The sequence below is a fragment of the Callorhinus ursinus genome, unplaced genomic scaffold (assembly GCF_003265705.2).
Source record: "Callorhinus ursinus isolate GAN/ISIS: 27379988/994484 unplaced genomic scaffold, GSC_fseal_2.0 scaffold90, whole genome shotgun sequence".
NCBI lineage: Eukaryota > Metazoa > Chordata > Mammalia > Carnivora > Otariidae > Callorhinus > Callorhinus ursinus.
The window spans coordinates 2,582,234-2,603,629 of NW_027397152.1; the positions used below are offsets into that span (position 1 = coordinate 2,582,234).

Here is a 21,396-nt window from a genome sequence, read left to right on the forward strand (position 1 = left end):
CACGCACGCTGTTTGCAGGAAGCTGCTGTTCACGAGGGGAAGCCACAGTGGGGATTTAGGCAAGGGAGTGGCAGGTTTGCAGTTTGGAACGGCGGGAGCAGTGGGGAGAAAAGATCTGAGAAGATTGGGGGCAAGGCGCCAAGTTGGCCATTTGGCAATAATCCGGGTGAGAGATGAAGTCCTGAAGGAGGGCTGTGATAGGAGCCGGGGTGGAGAGGAAGGGATATGTCGTCGGCGAGGTATTTAAAAGGCAAAATAGCAGGATGAGTCCGAATGGATGTTGGGAAGTGAAAGGGAGAGTGGAATCAGCACAAGAGTATGCGGCAGGAAGAATTTTGGGGAGCGGGATGGAAATGGTAAGTTCAGTTTTGGGTCTGTTGGCTTTGAGGTGAGTTGACACAGGCAAGGGGGGTCATCTAGTGGATAGTTGTCAAGATTCGGCATGATTATTTCACACGGTGGATGGCTAAGGATGCCAGGCTTCTGAATCGCAACGGGCTTAATGGACCTCTTCATTTCGAACAGAGCTGTGCTCCGCAGTTGCTTGGCTGCGGCGGGAGGCTGAGGTCCCGCGGGGCCCCGGGCGCCCGAGGCCGGCGCTGCAGCAGCGCCAGGCGGTTGCGAGGCTTTGCCTCAGCCTCCGTGTCCTTTCGGCCTCCACGGCGTCTGTCCAATGAACTGACTTCCAGCTGATCCTCCGCGACGGCTACCCTCCAGCCGATGATTTCCGGCCGGCTTTTTCGCCTAAGCGCCTGTGTGGTATTTTCGGCTGCTACCTGAGAGACTGCGCGTGGACCGCTCCGCAGCGTCACAGAGCGCATTCGTGCCTTTGCGGAATTCCCTCCCGCCTTCGCTCTTCGGAGCCACCGTTGCCTCAGGCGCTCACGCTCAGCATCTCCGCGCTCTCATTCAGTCAGCACTAATTTTGGAGTGCCTCCTCCAGCCGCTGAGTTTGACTCCCCCCCCCCCCCCCCCCCCCCCCCCCCCCCCCCCCCCCCCGCCCCCCGCCCCCGCCCCCGCCCCCGCCCCCGCCCCCGCTGTTTCAGGCGCCTCACTACGTTGCTCCTACATTTCCTTACCTCACTTCACACACGTTTGTTACCAAACCAGGGTTTTTCAACTTTTTTTATTATTGCCCCCTCTCACGCCCACCACAAGACATTGTTTTCAAATTACCCTCCCTCATGCATGAAATTTTAATATCACAGTTATGCTGTATATCTGTTTATGTACTAGGGCCCTTTGCGGGGGAGGGGGGAACACAAACCACTGTTGCAGCTAAGATTCCTGCCGCCCCAAACTAGTTTTTGACCCCTGGGCGGGGGGTGGGGAGGTGATGCCACCCCTATTAAGAATGCATGCTCTAGACGAGGGGTCCTTAATATTTTACGGGCTACAGACAGTCCTTTGAGACTATGACAAAAACTATGGACCCTACCCAAGAAAAACATTTGCATATGTATCCAACATCCTGAAGCAAAAATTCCCCAAGGTTCATGGATCCCAGTCTAAGAATCCCTGTATTACACTGAACCCTTAAGGAATCTCATTCTCTTAAACTATTTCTTGAGAGTATTGGAAGGTACCTGGGGTATACAATAATAATTGTAAAAATAATAACAGCTAATACTTACTGAACTCTTACTAATATGCCAGGTACTGTCCTAAGGATGTTATCTGCATTATCTCCGTTAATCCTCATAACAATCCCCTGAGGTAGGTTTTGTTATTACCCCCATTTTAAGATCAGGAAACTGATACTAAGTTACCTGACCGAGGTCACATGCTAAGAAATGAGAGACGCAGTAACTGAACCAAGATCTGCCTGAACCCTAGAGCCAATTGCGCAGTCATATTATACTATATTATATTTACTGAAATAGATACTTGTTGAATGAATGTTTTCCTTTGCTACTTGTCAGCTTTTTAAAAAAGATTATTCATGAGAGAGAGGCAGAGGGAGAAGCAGGCTCCCCGAGGAGCAGGGAGCCCGATGGGGGACTTGATCCCAGACACTTAATCGACTGAGTCACCCAGGCACCCACTTAACAGCTTTCTTATAAGATATTCCCTCTTTAACCGGGTTATAAACACCTAAAGGACAGGAGCTTTTTTTGTGCATCACTTGTTAGCATCTCTCCCTGGAACTTTATGGTATCTTAGAGGTGCTGTCATTGACCCTGTTTTGTCCCTTTACTCTCCCCATCCTGACAATCTCATGTGTTTAGAGTGTGGCGGGTAGAAGCAGGGATGGAATGCAGGGAGGCGGCTGATGTGAAGTAGCCAATTTGATGGGTAAGTGGGCAAAGAAACTGCACCAGGAAGTTTTATAAGGCAGTGGTTAAAAACCCTGGAAAGCTCTAAAACCCAGAGCTATGAAGCCAGAGACCTAGATACTGTATGAATCTACTTCTATGAAACTCTAGAAAAGACAAATCTAATGTATGGTGACAAAGGAGATCAGTGGTTGCCAGGGATGGGGATATTGACTGCAGAGGGGCAAGGGCATTTTCAGGGGCAAAGGAAATGTTCTTAATCTTGATCAAGGGGGTGCTTACATGGGTGTTAAAACCCATTGTTAAATTAAAACCCATTGTTAAACCCATTGTTAAAACCCATTGAACTGTATGCTTTAAATGGATGCATTTTTAAAAAGTTTTTTTATTTTTTTATTTTTATTTTTTTTTAAAGATTTTATTTATTTATTTGAGAGAGAGAGAATGAGAGATAGAGAGCACGAGAGGGAAGAGGGTCAGAGGGAGGAGCAGACTCCCCGCCGAGCAGGGAGCCCGATGCGGGACTCGATCCCGGGACTCCGGGATCATGACCTGAGCCGAAGGCAGTCGCTTAACCAACTGAGCCACCCAGGCGCCCTAAAAAAGTTTTTTTTTAAATATTTTATTTATTTATTTGACAGAGAGGGAACACAAGCAGGGGGTGGAAGAGGGAGAAGCAGGCTCCCCGCCGAGCAAGGAGCCCGATGTGGGGCTCGATCCCAGGACTCTGGGATCAGGACCTGAGTTGAAGGCAGACACTTAGCCGACTGAGCCACCCAGGCACCTCAAGTGGATATGCGTCTCAAGTGAAAGCATCAGGGCTCTGAGTCTATATTGCCTAGGTTCCAATCCTAGTTTTGCCACTTCTGAGTTGTGTGATTATATCAAGTTACTTAGGCATTCAGGGCCTCAATCTCGTCTGTAAGTGGTGATTATCTCATAGGGTTAATTGGGAGGTGGGTAATGTGGTCAGTATAAAGTGGTCAGAAAAGTGTCCATGTCGGGTAAATGCTCATCATTACCACATACCCACTTACCACCTCCTGGGCCATAGTCTTATTTCCCCCTCCTAATATAAGCTGTTGTGGAAAAGAGACAAAACATGGGGCAACTCTCAGTAGGCAATTGACTTACATCCCTTCAAACAAATTTTTTACCTATTAGTTCAACACTCATATTTAGTGGGAGTAAGCAGACATTTTTCACAAGCACTAAAGGTAATAATCTTTAACCTATTTGGAATGCTCTTTCATTAAGTTTACTTAATGGGGGCGCCTGGGTGGCTCAGTTGGTTAAGCGACTGCCTTCGGCTCAGGGCATGATCCTGGAGTCCCGGGATCGAGTCCCGCATCGGGCTCCCTGCTTGGCAGGGAGTCTGCTTCTCCCTCTGATCCTCCCCCCATCTCATGTGCTCTCTCTCTCTCATTCTCTCTCTCTCTCAAATAAATAAAATCTTTAAAAAAAAAATAAAAGTGTCTACTTAATGGATCCCGGGCATATAGCAGTAAATATGCCAGACGAGTTCCCTTAGAACCGACAATCTAAGTAGGAGAAGGCAAAAAATTAAAAAAGTAAATAAATAAAAATAATAATTTTAGAGAGGGATATCTTGTAAGAAGAAACAATAAAGCAGGTTGATAGGATAGTGACTGGGGAGGGAGAGGGTCATCTGAAGAGGTGACTTTTTAGTGAAGGCCTGCATGATACGGCAAAGATCTGGGAGAAGGGAGTCCTAGGCAGTGAGACCCCCAAGTGCCAGGGTCCTCTGCTGCGTCTGCACTGGGCATGTTGGAGGCACAGCAGGGAGACCAGTGAGGCGGAAGCAGAGATACGAGGAAGAAGGTTGGGGAGGCAGGTGGGGCCAGATCCCACAAGGCCTTTTAGGCCTTGATTAGGAGTTTGGATATAATTCTTCGTACAGTGGGAAGGCACTGGAGGATTTAAAGAAAGGGGAGTGGTAAAATCTCGTTAAAACTTTCTCTAAAAATTGCAGTGTAACATATTCAAAAAAACACATAGGTCTTAAGTGCATTTTTACCTACGTACCACCCATAGCCCTTTAACCACCCTTTAGATCAAGATGTTAGTACATTTCCAGCACCCAGAGGGCTCCCTTGTGCCCCTTCACAGTCCATTTCCACTTCCTGGTGGTAGCCTCTACTTTCTCCATCGCTGTAGATTAATATGCTTTTCCTTGAACTTGGTATAAATGGAATCATATATGTGTCTTTTTGGTCCAGCTTCTTTTGCTCAGTCTTTTGTTTGTGAGATCTTTTTATCCCATTGCATATAGTATTTCAGTCTCTTTAAAATTTGCCATGTAATGTTCCCTATATGAATATACCACAATTTGTTTATCTAAGTTTAACCATTCTTTGGCTGATAGACATTTGAGGTTTTTGAATATGATGAATGAAGCTGCTAGGAAAATACCCATGCCTGTCTTTTTTGTGGGACATACGCACTCATTTCTCTTGGGAGAGTATCTGCTGGATCAGATTTGATTTTAGAGGATCACCCCGACCACTGAGAATAATGGGTTTTAGCAGAGCAAGATTGGAAGTAGGGGAAATCAGTTAAGAGGCTGCCGTGGCAAAGGATACGATGATGGTGGGTTAGACTAAGGGGTAGTGGAGAAGTGACAGATTTCAGGATATATTTTGAAATGGGGCCAACAAGACTTGATAAAAAAAGGAAACAAGGATAACTCCAGGGTTTTTGGCCTGAACGCCTTGGTGAAGAGTTAAGACCTCAGTCCGAAGTTTGTTTACACATACTACATTTGAAATGCTAAGGAGATATCCATGCAGTGATATTGAGTTGACAGATGGGAGATTTTGAATTTGGGCTTGGTGGAAAGGTCCGCAAGTCACGGGACTATCTGAGCTGACTAGGATAGAGCAGGTGGAACGGGGGGGGGGGGGGGGGGAAGGGGCAGGACTGATACCTTAGGAACTCTTATGTTAATGGACTCAGCAAAGAGACAATGAAGGAGTAGCTGGTGGGGTGCATGGGGCTGTGGTTCCTGGGAAAAATGATCCAGTCTTTCCTCAGAACTGGAAAAATATATACGTTTCTCTCTATGACTATAGGATTTCTATTTTAGCAAGTAATGGATGAGTGGAGAGTATGCAAAGTCACCTTAAAGAGAAGAACCAGCTCCCTGCCAGCAAGAAGATTTGGCTGTAACCTAACTGAAAATATTAACATATTTAAATAAAGAATGTATCAAGCTGAAGAGAGGTCAGCAATGGAAGCCTAGTAAAGGGAGAGTCCCTGAGGCCCATACGGGCACAGACTTTCTAAATACCATCCTGGAAACAGTGCTTTAGCCAACAGAATTAGAGTAGTCCAGGAGTTATTGGCAAGGTTGCCCATAGAATAGAGATGGGGGTGGAGAATTGTAGCCAAGAAGAATTTTCTGAACCCATTGGCACGACTCCTTACTGGGGATGGCCAGATGCCATTAAAGATAAAAATATTCCTGTTCAATTATGTCATTGTGCATTTATATGTTGACATTCTGATTCTGATTTGGCTTAAAGAAGAGAATGTGCTGGATTTGAGTCTGAGCAACAGTAAAATTTCTCATGGTAAATTAATACTTCTGTATCATGGATTCGTATTTCAGTAGATTGTAAACTTCGTTGGCACAGTCAAGTATTTCCAAGATGTAGCTTTGAGTGTGTGAAACCCAGGCCCACAGCCCTGTGAAAAATGACATAACGGGAGCCATTTTTAAAAATTGAGCCAGAACAGTCATTTCAGAGGAACTGCCTTGTGCATCCTGTGTTCTAAACCTTTGACCTGGGCCAAACTGCCAACAGTCCAAGACATCCACAGGAACGAGAAAATCTCATTTGAAAAAACTGATAAAAGTGAACTTTTGCCTAGTGACCACTTCACATTACCAGTCAATGAAGTACAAATCTAGCCCTGCTTATCAGCACCAATGAACCTCTTTTTAAAAGCAACTTATCTAGGGACCCCTGGGTGGCTCAGTCGGTTAAGCGTCTGCCTTCAGCTCAGGTCCTGATCCTAGCGTCCTGGGATCAAGTCCCACATCAGGGCTCCTTGTTCGGCGGGGAGCCTGCTTCTCCCTCTGCCTGTTGGTCCCCCTGCTAGTGTGCTCTCTCTCTCTGACAAATAAATAAATAAATAAAATCTTCAAAAAAATAAAAGCAACTTATCTAATCTTCCTTTTTCCCCCCAATAAAAACCCTGAGTCCACCTCCTGTAATTGGGACACTGTTTGGGTTTCAACCTGAATTGCAATTCCTTGATCCGAAATAAACACCTCGCCTTTTGAACTGGTTTCTTGTTTTTAGACTGACATTCCTGTTAGTGGTACATTCAACACTGCAAATCCCACCTGGAGCTCTCTTGGGACGCAGCCTGCCAGGCCTCTCCATGTACCATGTTTCTGCATTCTGAAACCTCCATGTTTAGTAAGGTAGAATCACACACTATTAGATCTGAAAGCGAGCCGATGCAGCATCTAGTCCAAGCGCGCCATTTTCCAGATGAGAAAACTGAGGTTCACAGAAGCAGAGAACCTGAGCAAGAGCCCACAGCTTACCGAAGTGAGAACCCAGGTCTGAGCCTCTGGTCAGTGCTCTGTCCAAAATATCTTAAGCCCTCACCTAGAATAGGTAGACACATACAGTATATATATATATATATATATATATATATACATATATCCCCAAACCACAGGGCTCCCCTCACCTCTGGAGCAGGGTCAGTCACCGAGTGGTATGTCTGGGATCTCTGAGCCCAGGTTATTGGTACAGGGTCAAGGGAAAGTACTGAAACCAGTTCCCTCCTTCCTGCCCCAGAAGCAGAAGTGTGTGTGTATGTGTGTGTGTGTTAAAAAGAATTGGATGGAGCATCGAAGGAGTCCCTTTTTGAGTCATTGGAGCAAATGAATAGAAGGGTTAATGTCCAGTTGGTTAGGCCTGTAAACCCCCCTCAGCTTCCCCTACTCACCTCTGCTGTCACCAACTGAATGGAGGATGGGAGGTCTGCACAGGAAATAAAAAATCAGGGCTGTTTCTGTTTCTGGAAAGAGATGGCAGGGATCTATTCAGGAGTCTCACCTCTGGCAGGTCAGGATTAAAAACCTTGCTATTCTTGATTTCCTTAAAATGGCCAGGTAAACTTGGATTCTGAGCCCTCCGGATTGCGGAGAGGGTCGTGGGAAAGGGGTAGGGCTGGGAGTAGTGGAGAAGGGGAAGAAGGGAGGTGCTCTGGAGGCAGAGAGAACCCCTGAAATTCCCGAGGCCTGCCATCCTAGGAATGGGGCGCTGAGAAAGGGGCTGCCTTGTTCCGCACCTCCTTCTGTCTTCCCACTAGTCTTCCTAACATTACTCTTCTTTCCTTAGTGCCTTTCATCTTTTATTAGGAACGGGTTGGGGAAGGGCTGTGTGTCCTCTCCAGCTGTGTCGGTGACAACCCCCTTGGCCCCTTCATCGTTACCCCCTGGTGCCCTGAGGCCCTCCCCATCCTCTTTTCTTCTGCCGCTCCCCACCCCCCCAACAATGGTCTCTCCCGGTGCTCAGTGGCGCTGGGGGGCGGGGGGGGGGAGGGAAGAGGCGGGCGGAGGCGGGGCCGGAGCGTGTATGGGGGGGCAGGTCTGCATTGCCGCTTCCCCTGGTACCCGGAGCAGTCAACGCTGCCGCCAGCCCCGCGCCCGGGACCCCCGCCCTCCCCCGGGACTCCCTTACCCGGGGCATCCAGGCCAGGTGAGACCCCTCTCTCAGTCTCTTACCTCCACCCCGCCCGGGGCAGAAGCATCCTTGCCTTGCCTTGCAGCCATTTTATCCTCCGATGCTTTGCTTGGGGTGGGGGTGGGGGGCGGATAACCGTTCCCGCTTTAGGGGCGAGGGTGCTGGTGGTGGTCTGAATGGATATTTATTTCAGTTGCTGTGCTGATCAGAATACAGATATGGAGTAAAGGTGTTTTTCTCTACCGTAGCCAAGTCGCTACTACCCTCTCGGATATTAACGGGGTGGGGTTTTTTTTTTTTTTTTTTAGGTGGGATAGGGTTCCCTCAAAGTCCAGTGCCCTCCTCACCTTGCACACCCTCCCCCTCTCCCCCCACCCACTGATAAGTGACCTTGGCTGGGGCCAGAGAATGGATACTGCCTCAGTCTGCTCCTGGACTTGGGGGGGGGGGGGCGGTGGAAGAAGGGCAGGTGAAGGAGGAAGGGAAGGGAAAGGAAGAATGGAGAGGTTGGGTAGAGAGGTGGTAAACGACCCGGGTTGAAGTGCGCATGGCGGGGCTTTGGGCCGTCGCTCCCAGGCAGGGGGAAGGGGTGTTGAGTGATAATGGGCACTTGCCCAGAGGCAGGACTAAGGGGGCGGGGGGGGGGGGGGGCACTCAGAGAATGGGTTCAGTCAATTCTAGGGGCTCCTCTTTTATGCCAGAGCAGAGGCGAGATGGGGTAGGGGTTGCTGGGAGGCTACTGCTGCAAATGCTGGTAGCGGCGGTCTTATGCCTGTGCTTCGGAGGTCTCTGCCTGCCGCCCTTCCTCTCCCTATTCCTCTGCTGTGTGCATTCTCAGCTGACACCTTCATCTTTTTTTCCCCTCAGAACTGTGAATGCTCCATCTTCCTAACCCTGGGATAGGATGTAGGGAGAGGAGGTTCAGCCTTGGGCCTCCTGGGTGGGGGCTGAGGCTCAGTCACCCAGCCGTAACAGGGAGGGGAGCTCCAGCATATCCCCCCCTCTTTTACCCCACCTCCCCGTTGGTGGATGTGTTAACTCACGGCTTCTTAATGACCTTGTCACCTGGGCTAGGGAGGGTTGGGGAATCCGGGTGACTCCCAAAGTCAGGGACTTTGATTGGGGTGGGGGCTTCTGGACCCTCTTATCGTCCTGAAGGGAAGCATTTGCTCAGGAGCCCCCTCCCCCATTCTGCAGAAAATCTCCTGGGCACATTTTTCCGGTCAGGTGGAGCCAGCCAACCTTAAAGGGCCACGTAACCCTGAATCTTGTCTCCTATAACCTCCACCTCTTCAAGTCCTGTCTCTCTCCCACAGGCTTAGCCATCCTGTGCCGCTTTGGGGGCTAAAAATAGCACCACTTCCTCACCAACTCAAAGAATTTGCCTTCATTCTCTCCTTTCTGACCTCCTGGGCTCATTGGCTCTGGGGAAGCTGGCTGCTGAGACATCATATCCTGCTGTGGCTCTGGGGGCCTTATCTACCCTACATGTACCTCTCAGGGATAAATAGTGTTGACAAACACAGGATGTGGCTTCTGGTGGGTCCATCTGTCTCCTTCAGGGTTTGGGGGTGGGGGAAGATCCTAGATGGGAAAGAAAGGAGACAAAAGCAAATGGCCATGCAGTGAGGGGATGCCACAGTTCTCTCTCTTGCATGGAGGGTGGCTTGGGCCTTGAACTACAAAGAAAAGAAGGTGACATAGGGGTCACTGGTTTTGGTCATCATGGTCCACTGCTCACATCTGGCCCGAGGGGCTAAGGCCCTGCTTGCCAGTGCTTCTCTCTGAGCCACGTAGCGTGACTTACCCCCTTCTACCAGGGCTCCTGTATGCGTGTGTGACATTTAATGAAGGCCCTGGATGGGTGGGAGCGGGGGGCAGGATATTTTTAGGGGAATGATCTCTGATCAGAATCTCGTCCTGCTTCCTCTGCTTCTATGAAGGAAAGGGGGTTCTCCTATGCTTCCCTCTGGAGGATGTCTTTTTTGGGGGGAGGCCCAAGGCCCCCTTCATTCTATCCTGGCCTCCTACGCAGTGCGGTATTTGTGGACTCCTTTTTCCTTGACCCCTGGAGGAGGAGCAGAAAGGATTAAGGGGGATTAGGAAAGGAGGCCCTGGAGAAAAGAGGCGCAGCTATGGACCTTAGACCCCCATGCTGGAAAAGTATGGATCTGATCAGCCATTTCTATTCCCGCCTGCACCAGGGAAGGGGTCCATGGATGATGTCCTGAAGGAAGGTGTCAGCAGCCAGACATCGCTTCTTCTCCATGACCTCAGGTTCCAGGCCTCCCCTTTTTTGTCTTCCCTTGTTTGTCTGGAGGGAGACAGTGTGGGCCCATCTGCTGGAATTGATTTGAACACAGAGGGGTCTTGGGACTCTGTTTTGGGAGGATACTGGGCAACAGCTTCCAAGTATGACCCCCTGTTCTTCCCTTGCTGCTTCCTGCTACCTTCACATTTTTTTTTTCAATCTGGTAGGAAGGAGGAAAACCAATATTTATAGAATATCTACCGTGGGGTTGAATTCTCTTGTGTACTCAGAAAAATAAAATTACCCCCAGTTTAAATATAAGGACACTGAGGTTTAGGGAAATTAAATAATTTGCCCAAGAGCAGTCAGTAAGTAAATGGCAGAGCTGGGATTTCAACTTGGGTCATATAAGTGTCATGTGCTCGGCCCTGAGCCAGGTTTCTCCTTGCCAATATCCCTTTCTACTCCTTACCCTCATGAGCATCCAGAGGTGGCTTTTGTTCTGGGGTCTCATGAGGGAGTGGAGAGGATCTCACTGTATTATCATCATCACAAAGAGTAATGATTAGTATTCCTTCGTCACTTTGTATGTGCCAGGTACTATGGTAAGGAGCTTATACACATTATGTCACTTAATCCTTACTTTCCCCTTCTTAAGTAAGAGGAAACTGAGGCCTGGATGTTCAGAGTCATGGCTGAGGTCCCTTAACTCGTAAGTGCTGAAGCAAGAAGTCAAACCCACATCTCTCGGACTCTGGAAGGCAACATTTACCACTGAGAAGACCCCTCCTTGTGAGGCCTGTAAACATGGAACCTGAGGGGAAGGGTGTGGAAGCCTCACTTCAGGCACCATCAGTGGACTGAAGCCAACAGTTGGGAGGACTTGGTTCCCCTACACATTCTCTCCAAGCTCTGCCCCAAGTGAGAAAGCCAGACTGGACTAGAATAGAGAATTCTGGTTTCTCATAGTTCCTATTTTGTTCTTTGCAGGTTGGTGGTAAAGCAAGGGATCTGATCTTGATGTGGGGCAGGGGATCAGGAGGAGGGCTCTAGGTGACCATGACTCTGGAGCAAATCTCATAGGACTGATCTCCAAGGTCAAAGTAAGGGGCCTTATGCTGAATGGTCCACAGTTGGTTCAGGTCGTCATCCCTTTTTACTGAGGGTGGGCTTAAAGCCAGGGGACCATGTTGAACACACGGCCCCAGCGGGGCTCTGGGTTGTCGGGAGCTCTCTCTTGGCCTTCTTGACCATCGAAGGCTTCACAGCCTCCTTCCCCCCCCCCTTTTATATTTTCCAGATCTCCAGAAGCTTCTAGAGAAGAAGTAGGCGGCCTTTCCTGAGTTATCCTGGCTCCCCAGCTTAGCCCCCACAACCTGGCTCCCCCTTTCCTTCCTATTCCCCTGCTCCCCCTCTCCCTTCCCCATGTATCCAACTGAATTGGCCAGAACTGCTCTCCCTCCTTTCCCCTCCTAGACATCCCTATTTTCTCCTATTCCATGCCCAGAGATATTTGAACACACTTCATCTAAATAACTGGGGGAAGGAGACTTTCTGACTTCACAAGTCCTTGAGCAAAATCTGAATAAGGAGCAGGGAGTGACGGAGACCTAGTGAAGCATTCCCAAAGACTCATCATGGAAGAAGGCTTCAGAGACCGGGCAGCTTTCATCCGTGGGGCCAAGGACATTGCCAAGGAAGTCAAGAAACATGCGGCCAAGAAGGTGGTGAAGGGCCTGGACAGAGTCCAGGACGAATATTCCCGTAGATCCTACTCCCGCTTTGAGGAGGAGGAGGACGATGATGACTTCCCTGCCCCTGCTGATGGCTATTACCGTGGGGGAGGGGCCCAGGATGAGGAAGAAGGCGGCGCATCTAGTGATGCCACTGAGGGCCACGATGAGGATGATGAGATCTACGAGGGGGAATATCAGGGCATCCCCCGGGCGGAGTCTGGGGGCAAAGGCGAGCGGATGGCAGATGGGGCTCCCCTGGCTGGAGGGAGGGGGGGCTTGGGCGATGGGGAGGGCCCCCCTGGAGGCCGAGGGGAGGCACAACGGCGTAAAGAACGGGAAGAGCTAGCTCAGCAGTATGAAGCCATCCTCCGGGAGTGTGGCCACGGCCGCTTCCAGTGGACACTCTACTTCGTGCTCGGCCTGGCGCTGATGGCTGATGGTGTGGAAGTCTTTGTGGTGGGCTTTGTGCTGCCTAGTGCTGAAAAAGACATGTGTCTGTCAGACTCCAACAAAGGCATGCTAGGTAAGACACACTGGGGGGCCCTCCAGCCCTGTCCTGCCCCAAACTCTAGAAACACCTCTGCTTGTGAGAACCCCTCTCCTTACCACTGGGCTCCCTAGGATCCTGGTCCCAAGATGTCCCCAGAGGGCTTGGAGTTCCTCTGCACACTCTCCCCTCACTCCTTCCTCTTGAGCCTGGGTCACACGAGGCCGTTCGTGCTGGGCTGGGGCTTGGGCGGTGGTCTGCTTAGTTAGTTCTGCAGGAGGTGGCCATGGTGGCATGGACCCCTGTTGGGAGTGTTCAGGGGCCAGTGAGTGGTCTCTAATGGCCCTTCCTCATGTGGACCCTGAGGGAGGAAACCCCCTAGACTCACCCACAAAGGATCTCTTGGTCTTGCTCTGCTCTCAAGTTGCCATGAGATCCTGGGCAGATCCCCACTCCTTGGGGCTTAGCTGAAGCATGGCTAAAATGCAGAGTTTGGAATAGATGAGTTTTAAGATCAGTTCTAACTCTGAAAGTAGGAAGGAAATAAGGAACAGGAGAGTTCAAGGACCAGAAGCCCAGGAGCTGGGTTCTGTGTGGGGGATCTCATTGGGGGACTGAAGGGATGGAGCCGCTTTCCCAGGGATGCAAGAGACCCCTCCTGCTGCCCTGAGGGCATGAGGGCTGGGAGAGGAGAGGGGACCGTAGGAGGGTCTGGGAGTCTTGGCCGCTCTGTTCCTCCTTCCAGGCAAGCCAGAGATGGGGGTGGTGTGTGTGTGTGTGTGTGTGTGTCAGAGAGAGAGACAGGGACAGAGAGACAGAGGGTGAGGTGAGAGCAAGCAAGAGAGAGCGGGAGGGAGAGAAAGAAAGAATGCTAGGGGTCTTTCGTGTCTGCATTCCTGCCTTTGAACCCCTGGCCTGCAGGGATGGCATTCCGTCTTTGCTCACCCTCTCTTTACTTGCTCTAGTCTCTGGGTAGACTTAGCTGTTCTAGAAGTCCTCCCAGCTCCTTGATCCGTTCTGCTGCAGCTCTAGCTCACTTAATGCTCAACAAGTGTGAGAACGGAAGCATGTCTGCTCATAGACCTGCTGCCTCTGTTTCCCTCCTTTAGGCCTTATAGTCTACCTGGGCATGATGGTGGGAGCCTTCCTCTGGGGAGGTCTGGCTGATCGGCTGGGTCGGAGGCAGTGTCTGCTCATCTCGCTCTCAGTCAACAGCGTCTTCGCCTTTTTCTCATCTTTCGTCCAGGGTTATGGCACTTTCCTCTTCTGCCGCCTCCTTTCTGGGATTGGGTGAGTGGCCACTTCCTAAGCCCCCGGAGGCAATCCTGAAGGAGGACTGTGCCTTGGTCACTGTTGTATTTCTAGAGCCCAGCACAGTGCCAGGCACACCAGATGAACCTCAAATCTGTATGAATTGAATGAATGAATTCCTTTCTCCTACCATCTTTAGGCCAGCTTCCCCCTGTCCAGGACCCATCTGCTGCCTGCCCAGAACACCGTTCCATGTCTGGTCCGCTCCTGAGTCCTCCATCCCACCCTCTAGTTCCATTTGGAGCCTGGCTCCATGAAGAGGCCTGGTGGGTCTCAGCCTATCACTGGGCGCCTGCGAGCCCTTGAGTTATCCCCTTCCCCCTTGACATATTTCCTGCATTTGACAACAGACCTTGTTAACACCCACAGCTGCCGGAACTCTGAAGCCTTGACCCATCCACGCTCCCACACTCCCCGAGCCACCAGCATGCATTCTTCGCCCTGGCTGCAAGCTCTTTCCTGGCCTGCTCCCACATACCTGCCCTCAGACTCCTCTCTGCCCATCTTTTTCCTTTGGGGATTTCCCTCTCGTCCATAATTATCTTCCCTCTCTTGCAATTCTATAGTCATCTTCAAGATGCAACGTGTGGGCCTCCCCTTTCCCTGAGACCTCCCTGCCTGTCTCCCAGGGTCCCAAGGATGGGTGCTTACTGGCTGCTGGTGAGGGAGTGTACTGGGCACTAAGAAGTCTCTTTACTGAAGTGTGGAAGATGAAAGGCGCTTGGGGATGCCGAGCACTGGGGCAGGGGATCAGGAACAGGGCCGTTTTCTAATGCTTAATTCTTACAATGCCCTCCAGGATCGGAGGGTCCATCCCCATTGTCTTCTCCTATTTCTCGGAGTTTCTGGCCCAGGAGAAGCGTGGGGAGCATTTGAGCTGGCTCTGCATGTTTTGGATGATTGGTGGAGTGTATGCAGCTGCTATGGCCTGGGCCATCATCCCCCACTACGGTGAGCAGCCTCCAGGGAATGCACCCCAGCCTCTCCCTCTTCGCTTGGGTGCCTGGTGGTGGGAGCCCCCAGCCTCTGGCCTCTCTGCTGATGCTGACTGTCCCCGCCAGGGTGGAGCTTTCAGATGGGGTCCGCTTACCAGTTCCACAGCTGGAGGGTGTTTGTTCTCGTCTGCGCCTTCCCTTCCGTGTTTGCCATCGGCGCTCTGACCACACAGCCTGAGAGCCCCCGCTTCTTCCTGGAGGTGAATGGGGCAGGGGGTCCTGTGTTCAAGCGCTCACGGTGGGTTTGGTTTGTGGGACCCTCGCAGGGTCCACACTTCTGGGGACTTTATCTTGCTTTCTTTGTCTTCTGATGTGTCTCCAGAGGGGCTCTGTGCGTGGAGAAACCAGGGTAGCTGCTCACCCACGGGTGGCTTAAGATTTTGTAGGCAGGGGCCCCGGCCCTGACTTTATAGCTCAAGAGAAGTTCCCACCCTCTGCTTCGTCCCCTTTCAAGTAGATCTTGGTCCAGCAGGGTTAGGCTGCTGCTCCTCTGACGATCCCCTTGCCCTCGTCGTCAGTTCCCTTGTTTTCAGTTTTCTCTTCCCATCGTACCAGGAGATCCTGGGGGCCAGTAGTTGTAGCTGTCTCCAGGGTCCCCTTACCCTTGCCCAAGTCCGATTATATTTTGCCGTATCCCTACTTGGGGCCCTTTCTGAGTGGGTGATGTCCGTGCCCACAGGTCAGAGGTAGGGGTGGGAGCATTTCTGTATCCTGTGACTAGAGAAGCCATAGGGAGGGGGCCTATTACCCTGGCTCAGGGAGGAGCTAACTGGATATGGAAACTGTGTCTGTGGTTCTAGAATGGGAAGCACGACGAGGCCTGGATGGTGCTGAAGCAGGTTCATGACACCAACATGCGAGCCAAGGGGCATCCTGAGCGCGTCTTCTCAGTAAGCCAAAGCCCTGCCCGCGACCCTCCACGGCCCTGCGGTCCCAGGCCCAGCGGCCCCTCTCTGGATACCACCCCCTCCCTTCCCTGACCTCTCCGACCACACCCTCCCTCCATGTCATCTCTCAGGGTGTGATGGCACAGCCGCCCCTGCCTGCATTTTGTTACCATAGGAGAAACGGAGGCGCCTGAATGGGGTTGGGAAATACAGACTATGTGACTGCTAACCCCTTCTCTTGACCCCAGGTAACCCACATTAAGACGATTCATCAGGAGGATGAGTTGATTGAAATCCAGTCAGACACAGGGACTTGGTACCAGCGCTGGGGGGTCCGGGCCTTGAGCCTGGGGGGGCAGGTAATGAGGGATGGTTCGGCGAAGAGAGAGAAGGGAGTGGGAGAGGCGGAGACAAAGTCAGGGCTGTGGGGGCGGGGTGGGGGCTGAACTGAGGGAAGGGGTTAGCTAGGAGAAGGGGGTGGCTGGGGGTGCTGGAAGTTAGCGCAGCCACTCTCTGACTTTGTTCTGTTCCACCTAGGTTTGGGGGAATTTCCTCTCCTGTTTCGGTCCAGAATATCGACGCATCACTCTGATGATGATGGGTGTGTGGTTCACCATGTCATTCAGGTGAGGAGGCGTGTGGGGGCGGTGGGGATCTCAGTCCTGAAGCCCGAATGGAGGTTGGATAGGCTGGGGATGGGGTGGTGGTGGGAGACTGTTTTAGGCCGAGGGCAGAGCAAATGCGTGGGAGATAAGAGAGTGTACAGTGGCGGGGAGGTAGAAAAACGAGAAGTCCCCCAGACCCACGGCAATTGGTGAAGGGAGGAGTAGTGGGGGTGGAGGCTGGAGAGGTGGGCAAGGTCCTGACTCTCTATCCCCTCACTTCTGGACCCCCCCCCGGTCCTAATCCTGAGCCTTGTCTGATTCCATCGTCCTGGACTCTTCAGCTACTATGGCCTGACTGTCTGGTTTCCTGACATGATCCGCCATCTCCAGGCGGTGGACTACGAAGCCCGCACCAAACTGTTCTCTGGGGAGCATGTGGAGCATGTGACCTTTAATTTCACCCTGGAGAATCAGATCCACCGAGGGGGACAATACTTCAATGACAAGTACGTGGGGACCTTTCCATTTCACTTTATGAGCCTGGGAGTTCGGAGACAGGGTGTTTGGGGGTAAATACCTGTGGTTTCTCCTCAATTCCAAGAGAACAGGTGTTGGAGGAGGGTATGAGGATGAGGGAAAGTATGTCTCATCATCCTGGCCTTCCAGGTTCATTGGGCTACGTCTGAAGTCAGTGTCCTTCGAGGATTCCCTATTTGAGGAGTGTTATTTCGAGGATGTCACTTCGAGCAACACATTTTTCCGCAACTGCACATTCATCAACACTGTGTTCTATAACACTGGTAAGGTGATGTGGCCGGTGGCTGTCAGACCAAAGGGCTGGGTGGACCCTGAAGAGGGGAGAAGGAGCCTTTCTCATTCCCTAGCTCAGGGTTCACAAGCTGAGCTCTCTGGGGCCCTGGTGCTATGGGGGCCTACTAGCTACCACCAAGAATTCCAAAACTCGAATGGAAATTGAACATTTTTCTGTAATAGTTTTAAGAATATCTGGCAAAAGCATCAAATTTCTTTGCCTTTGAGCTGGAATTAAAGCAACTCTGTGGTGTTATTAATGCACTTTTGAAGAGGAAAAAAAACAACAAAAGGGATATTTGGTGGGTAAAAGGTTGGAAATCATTGCATTAGTCCGGGGCTTTTTTTTTTTTTTTTTAAAGATTTATTTATTTATTTGAGGGGTAGAGGGAGGGGGAGAGAAAGAATCTCAAGCAGATGCGTGGAGCCCCACACAGGGCTTGATCCCACTACCCTGAGATCACCACCTGAGCCAAAATCAAAAGTCGGCCGCTTAACCAACTGAGTCACCCACGCACCCCACATTAGTCCAGTTTTTCAAACAGTGATTCTCAAACTATATGCACATGAAATGCTGCTTTGTCAGCTAGACTGAGGATCCCACCTCTAATGGAGTACTGGGTGAGTTTTTCCCACCTTGCAGGGAAAAATAATGGAAAGGACTTGCAATGATTTTTAGTATCTGGCTCAGTAATTTTTCCTAGACCCATGGCACCACTATTGCTTATAGTCAGCTAGGGCAGACAAAAAGAATGAATAAGAAGCAAAGATTATTAATGAGACAACTCGGAAACAGCCAGTTCCACTGTTCCATTTCATAGACTATGGTCATCTCCTGCACCATAGGAAAAATCCTAGCTCCTAGGGTGCTATCATTTGATGTTTTGTAATGAAGGTCCTGAGCAATTATTTTGAGAGCCCTGCCTCCCCGCCCCCCCGACTAACCCCACAAAGGCAGCACCCTGAGCCCTAAAAGCAGTGGCAGCCTCCCTCCCACATTTCACTGACCGCCTGCCTCTCTTGGTCTCGGCCCCTAGACCTGTTTGAGTACAAGTTTGTGAACAGCCGTCTGGTGAACAGCACATTCCTGCACAACAAGGAGGGCTGCCCGCTGGACGTGACAGGGACGGGGGAAGGCGCCTACATGGTGTACTTTGTCAGTTTCTTGGGGACGCTGGCTGTGCTTCCCGGGAACATCGTGTCTGCCCTGCTCATGGACAAGATTGGCAGGCTCCGAATGCTTGGTAAGGGGCAGGTGGCTGCTGGTGTGTGTCAGAACTGATTTGGGAGCCGGGGAGCAGGGCGAGGCTGTCAACACGCTTCTTACCTCATTCTGAAGGAAGAGCTTAGCCAGAGAAGGTTCTTTCTCTCTAGTCTTCTGTTTAGGTCTTGGCTGCAAGATGGGGTGGGGCCTGACATGGAAGCTTCTCTGGGGGGTAAAGGAGGTAGGCAGAATAGCAAGCACACAGGCTTTGAGGTTATGGGTTTTGAATCTCAACCCCACCCCCTACCTTGGGCAAGTTGCTTCACCTCTGTGAGCCCAAGTGTCTCATCCTGTAAAATGGGGGTGATGACAGTACCTGCCTCATTGAGTTGCTGTATTAGATCAATGCATGTAAAGCATCAAGCTCCTTGGCCCATAGCTGTCATTGAAGAGATGGTTGTTGCTGATATTATTAATAAAAAGATAATTATAAGGGAGGTTGGGGATGAGTGAAGAGCCTTCCTTTTGAGTCCTTTGGGAAGAAGAGTCTCATCCTGGGCTACCCTCAAGCCTGGTTGATGGCACAGGGTGGGTTGTGGATGGGCATCACTGTGGCCAGGTTCATGTTCCCTCCTTTTCCTGACTCCAGCTGGCTCCAGTGTGATGTCCTGTGTCTCCTGCTTCTTCCTGTCATTTGGGAACAGCGAGTCAGCCATGATCGCTCTGCTCTGCCTTTTTGGGGGGGTCAGCATTGCATCCTGGAACGCGCTGGACGTGTTGACTGTTGAACTCTACCCCTCGGACAAGAGGTAGTTGGAGTGTCGTGGGGGCAGGGCCACCGGTTTCGGGCCTCTGTAAGGAAGCGGGCTGAATGGGAGATCATCTTTAGGGTTAGAAGGACAACACATTCCCATTGAGTTTCTCCTGTAGGAGCTGGTAACTTTTGTATTCACTCCTTGAAGTCTTAACTATTAACCTAATTTTTTGGTCTTCTTTTCCCCTTGCCCCCCAATCTGTATTCCCTGGTGTACATCCCTCCCCTCTCTCATCTTTCCGTCCTTCCTCTCCTTCTCGGACACTGCCTGCCCTCTCTCCTTCACTTTCCCACCTACTCACCAATCCCCCACAAACCCTCCTGTGCCTCTTCCTTGTCTCCCCTTCGTACTGCACTGGGGGCTCCTGAGCAGGACCACAGCCTTCGGCTTCCTGAATGCCCTCTGTAAGTTGGCGGCCGTGCTGGGGATCAGCATCTTCACATCCTTTGTGGGAATCACCAAGGCTGCCCCCATCCTGTTTGCCTCAGCTGCGCTTGCCCTCGGGAGTTCTCTGGCCCTGAAGTTGCCGGAGACCCGGGGGCAGGTGCTGCAGTGAGCTCCGCAGGGCTTTTGAGGGCGGCAGGCACACTGTGAGACCAACGGCTCCTTCTCCCTCCCTGCCCTGCCACCCTGGCCTGAGAAGCCTCAGTCCCCACTGCCCTGTGTTCCGTGTCTTAGCCATGTGTGTGTGCGTGCGCGTGTGCATGTGTGTGACCCGTGGGCAGGAACTATAGGGAAGGCTCTCGCGTCCCAGTTTCGGGATACAGCTCAACTCCCCACCTCCTACCCCCGTTGACTCTGCACAAGAGAAGGCTTGGCCCCACCCTTCTCCCCCACTGTTAGTGAGGGGCCCTAGCTCTTCCTGGCTCTAGGGGGTCCAGAACAGGCCTCCTGCCCTCCCCTGCATCCCCTCTGCCCAGGCCCTGGTGAAACCGTGGGCGTGTGGTTATGCTGGGGGCTGGGGCTCGGTGTAGTCTATGGACCAAAAGAACTTCTTAGAGTTGGAAGGGCCTCAGGTGCCCTCTCACGCCTGCTGGATGCTGGGGAAGTAGCAATAAACCTCAGCCCCCTGGCCTCCACACCCCCCTCAATTTGGGCTACAAGTAAGAAGCCTGAGTTTTATGAAATTAACTTTCTGATTCTTATTTATTTATAGATTAAGTTCTGAGGCAGCTCAGCAGGACGGTGTGTGTGAATGCATGTGTAACACTTTGTGTGTGTGTATGTGCCGTGGGGCGGGGTGTCACTATATTGTCCTAAGATACGAGCCAAGGCTAATCTCCGTGGACACACACACTACCCTGCCTCCCGTGGTCCCTCCCCTAATCTTGTTTCTGTGCCAGGCCTGGGAGGGGGGAGCCCTGGGCCAGGCTAGGATGAGTCCCACAGCCTAGACAGATCTGAGGGCCCCTGACAAGGTCCATCTCCTCCCCTCTTCTCAAGAAGCACAGGCCTCTGGAGTGAGAGGCTCCGCCCACTATAGCACAGACAGGGATGGCACAGCCGCCCTCCCACCCCCAACCTGTCCCCTCACAGGCAGGGTAGCAGGGGAGGGAAAGAAACCAGGCATATGGTCAAACCAGCAGATCAAAAAGCACAAGGAGCTGGGGCAGGGGCAGGAAGCAGGGGCCCTCGAGCAACTCCTCTGGAGTGGGAAGAGGTTGGGCAATAAGCCAGGGACCCCTAATGTGGGACCAGAAGCCTCAGTTTCCCCATCTCACCTTTCTACATGATAGCCCCTGTAGGTTAAGCTGCCCTTGCCTCACCCCACTGTGTGGCTGCTTTCTTTGGTGCCCTCCTGCCCCCCCCCCCACTGTAGCTGTGATGTGTTGTAGTTTTTAGCTGTTTGTAAAATGTTAAAAAAAAAAAAAGTAAAAAGGAAAAAAAAAGAAAACACAAACAAAAAAAGAAAATCCAAATTCACCCTCGTCATGTTGTGTCTGGTGCGCCCACCCTATGGTCACTCCCCCCATTTTGTAACACTGAACCAGGTGGGGACTGTCGAACTCTGGTGTCTGTGCTCAAAGGACCGCCTTCTCCAGTGCCCAGTGTACGGGTGTGTACCCCCTTTCCTCGCCCTTCATTTGCTGGACGCAGCCTTCTCCCCTGTGCCCCCTGGAGGGACCCATCCATCTCTCCTGCTCTCCTGGGGAACCCCCCTAAACCCAACTCTGTTGATGTGAATAATGAAAATATTGATGAAAAAGAAAAAGGAAATAAATCCTTAAAATCCCAAATGCCTACGTCTGCTTCTTTGCTGCTCCAGCTGCATTCAACTCTGTTCTGCCTG

General features: G+C 51.4%; 1 protein-coding gene and 1 long non-coding RNA gene across 5 annotated transcripts; one reads left to right on the plus strand and one right to left on the minus strand.

The window, feature by feature from the left end:
* Positions 1–7,870: 7,870 nt before the first annotated feature.
* SV2A (synaptic vesicle glycoprotein 2A) lies at positions 7,871–21,343 on the plus strand. 4 transcript variants are annotated; one of them, XM_073888436.1, is made up of 14 exons: positions 7,895–8,020; positions 11,247–11,359; positions 11,557–12,515; positions 13,589–13,769; positions 14,590–14,741; positions 14,852–14,985; positions 15,586–15,675; positions 15,921–16,031; positions 16,210–16,298; positions 16,619–16,783; positions 16,944–17,077; positions 18,125–18,331; positions 18,941–19,100; positions 19,479–21,343. In XM_073888436.1, exons 3-14 carry the CDS (start codon positions 11,894–11,896, stop codon positions 19,660–19,662), a joined length of 2,229 nt encoding a protein of 742 aa, XP_073744537.1. In that variant the 5' UTR covers positions 7,895–8,020; positions 11,247–11,359; positions 11,557–11,893; the 3' UTR covers positions 19,663–21,343. The 4 variants fall into 4 exon arrangements, with proteins under 4 accessions (XP_025714057.1, XP_073744537.1, XP_073744538.1 ...); XM_073888437.1 differs by lacking the exon at positions 11,247–11,359 and adding an exon at positions 9,322–9,544 and having other exon boundaries at positions 7,914–8,020; XM_025858272.2 differs by lacking the exon at positions 11,247–11,359 and having other exon boundaries at positions 7,871–8,020.
* LOC141371725 (uncharacterized) lies at positions 12,525–13,781 on the minus strand. The gene is made up of 3 exons (XR_012376896.1): positions 13,603–13,781; positions 12,868–12,957; positions 12,525–12,781 (listed from the first exon to the last, which is right to left on the minus strand). It is a non-coding gene; the product is annotated as an uncharacterized lncRNA (long non-coding RNA).
* Positions 21,344–21,396: the final 53 nt, after the last annotated feature.

Excerpts from the sequence above, each read along its gene's own strand:
- SV2A (XM_025858272.2), top strand. The coding sequence starts at position 11,894 with ATGGAAGAAGGCTTCAGAGACCGGGCAGCTTTCATCCGTGGGGCCAAG. Across the intron at positions 13,770-14,589 it reads CGCCTCCTTTCTGGGATTGG|GATCGGAGGGTCCATCCCCA; the intron begins GTGAGTGGCCAC and ends AATGCCCTCCAG. Across the intron at positions 16,032-16,209 it reads CCTTGAGCCTGGGGGGGCAG|GTTTGGGGGAATTTCCTCTC; the intron begins GTAATGAGGGAT and ends TGTTCCACCTAG.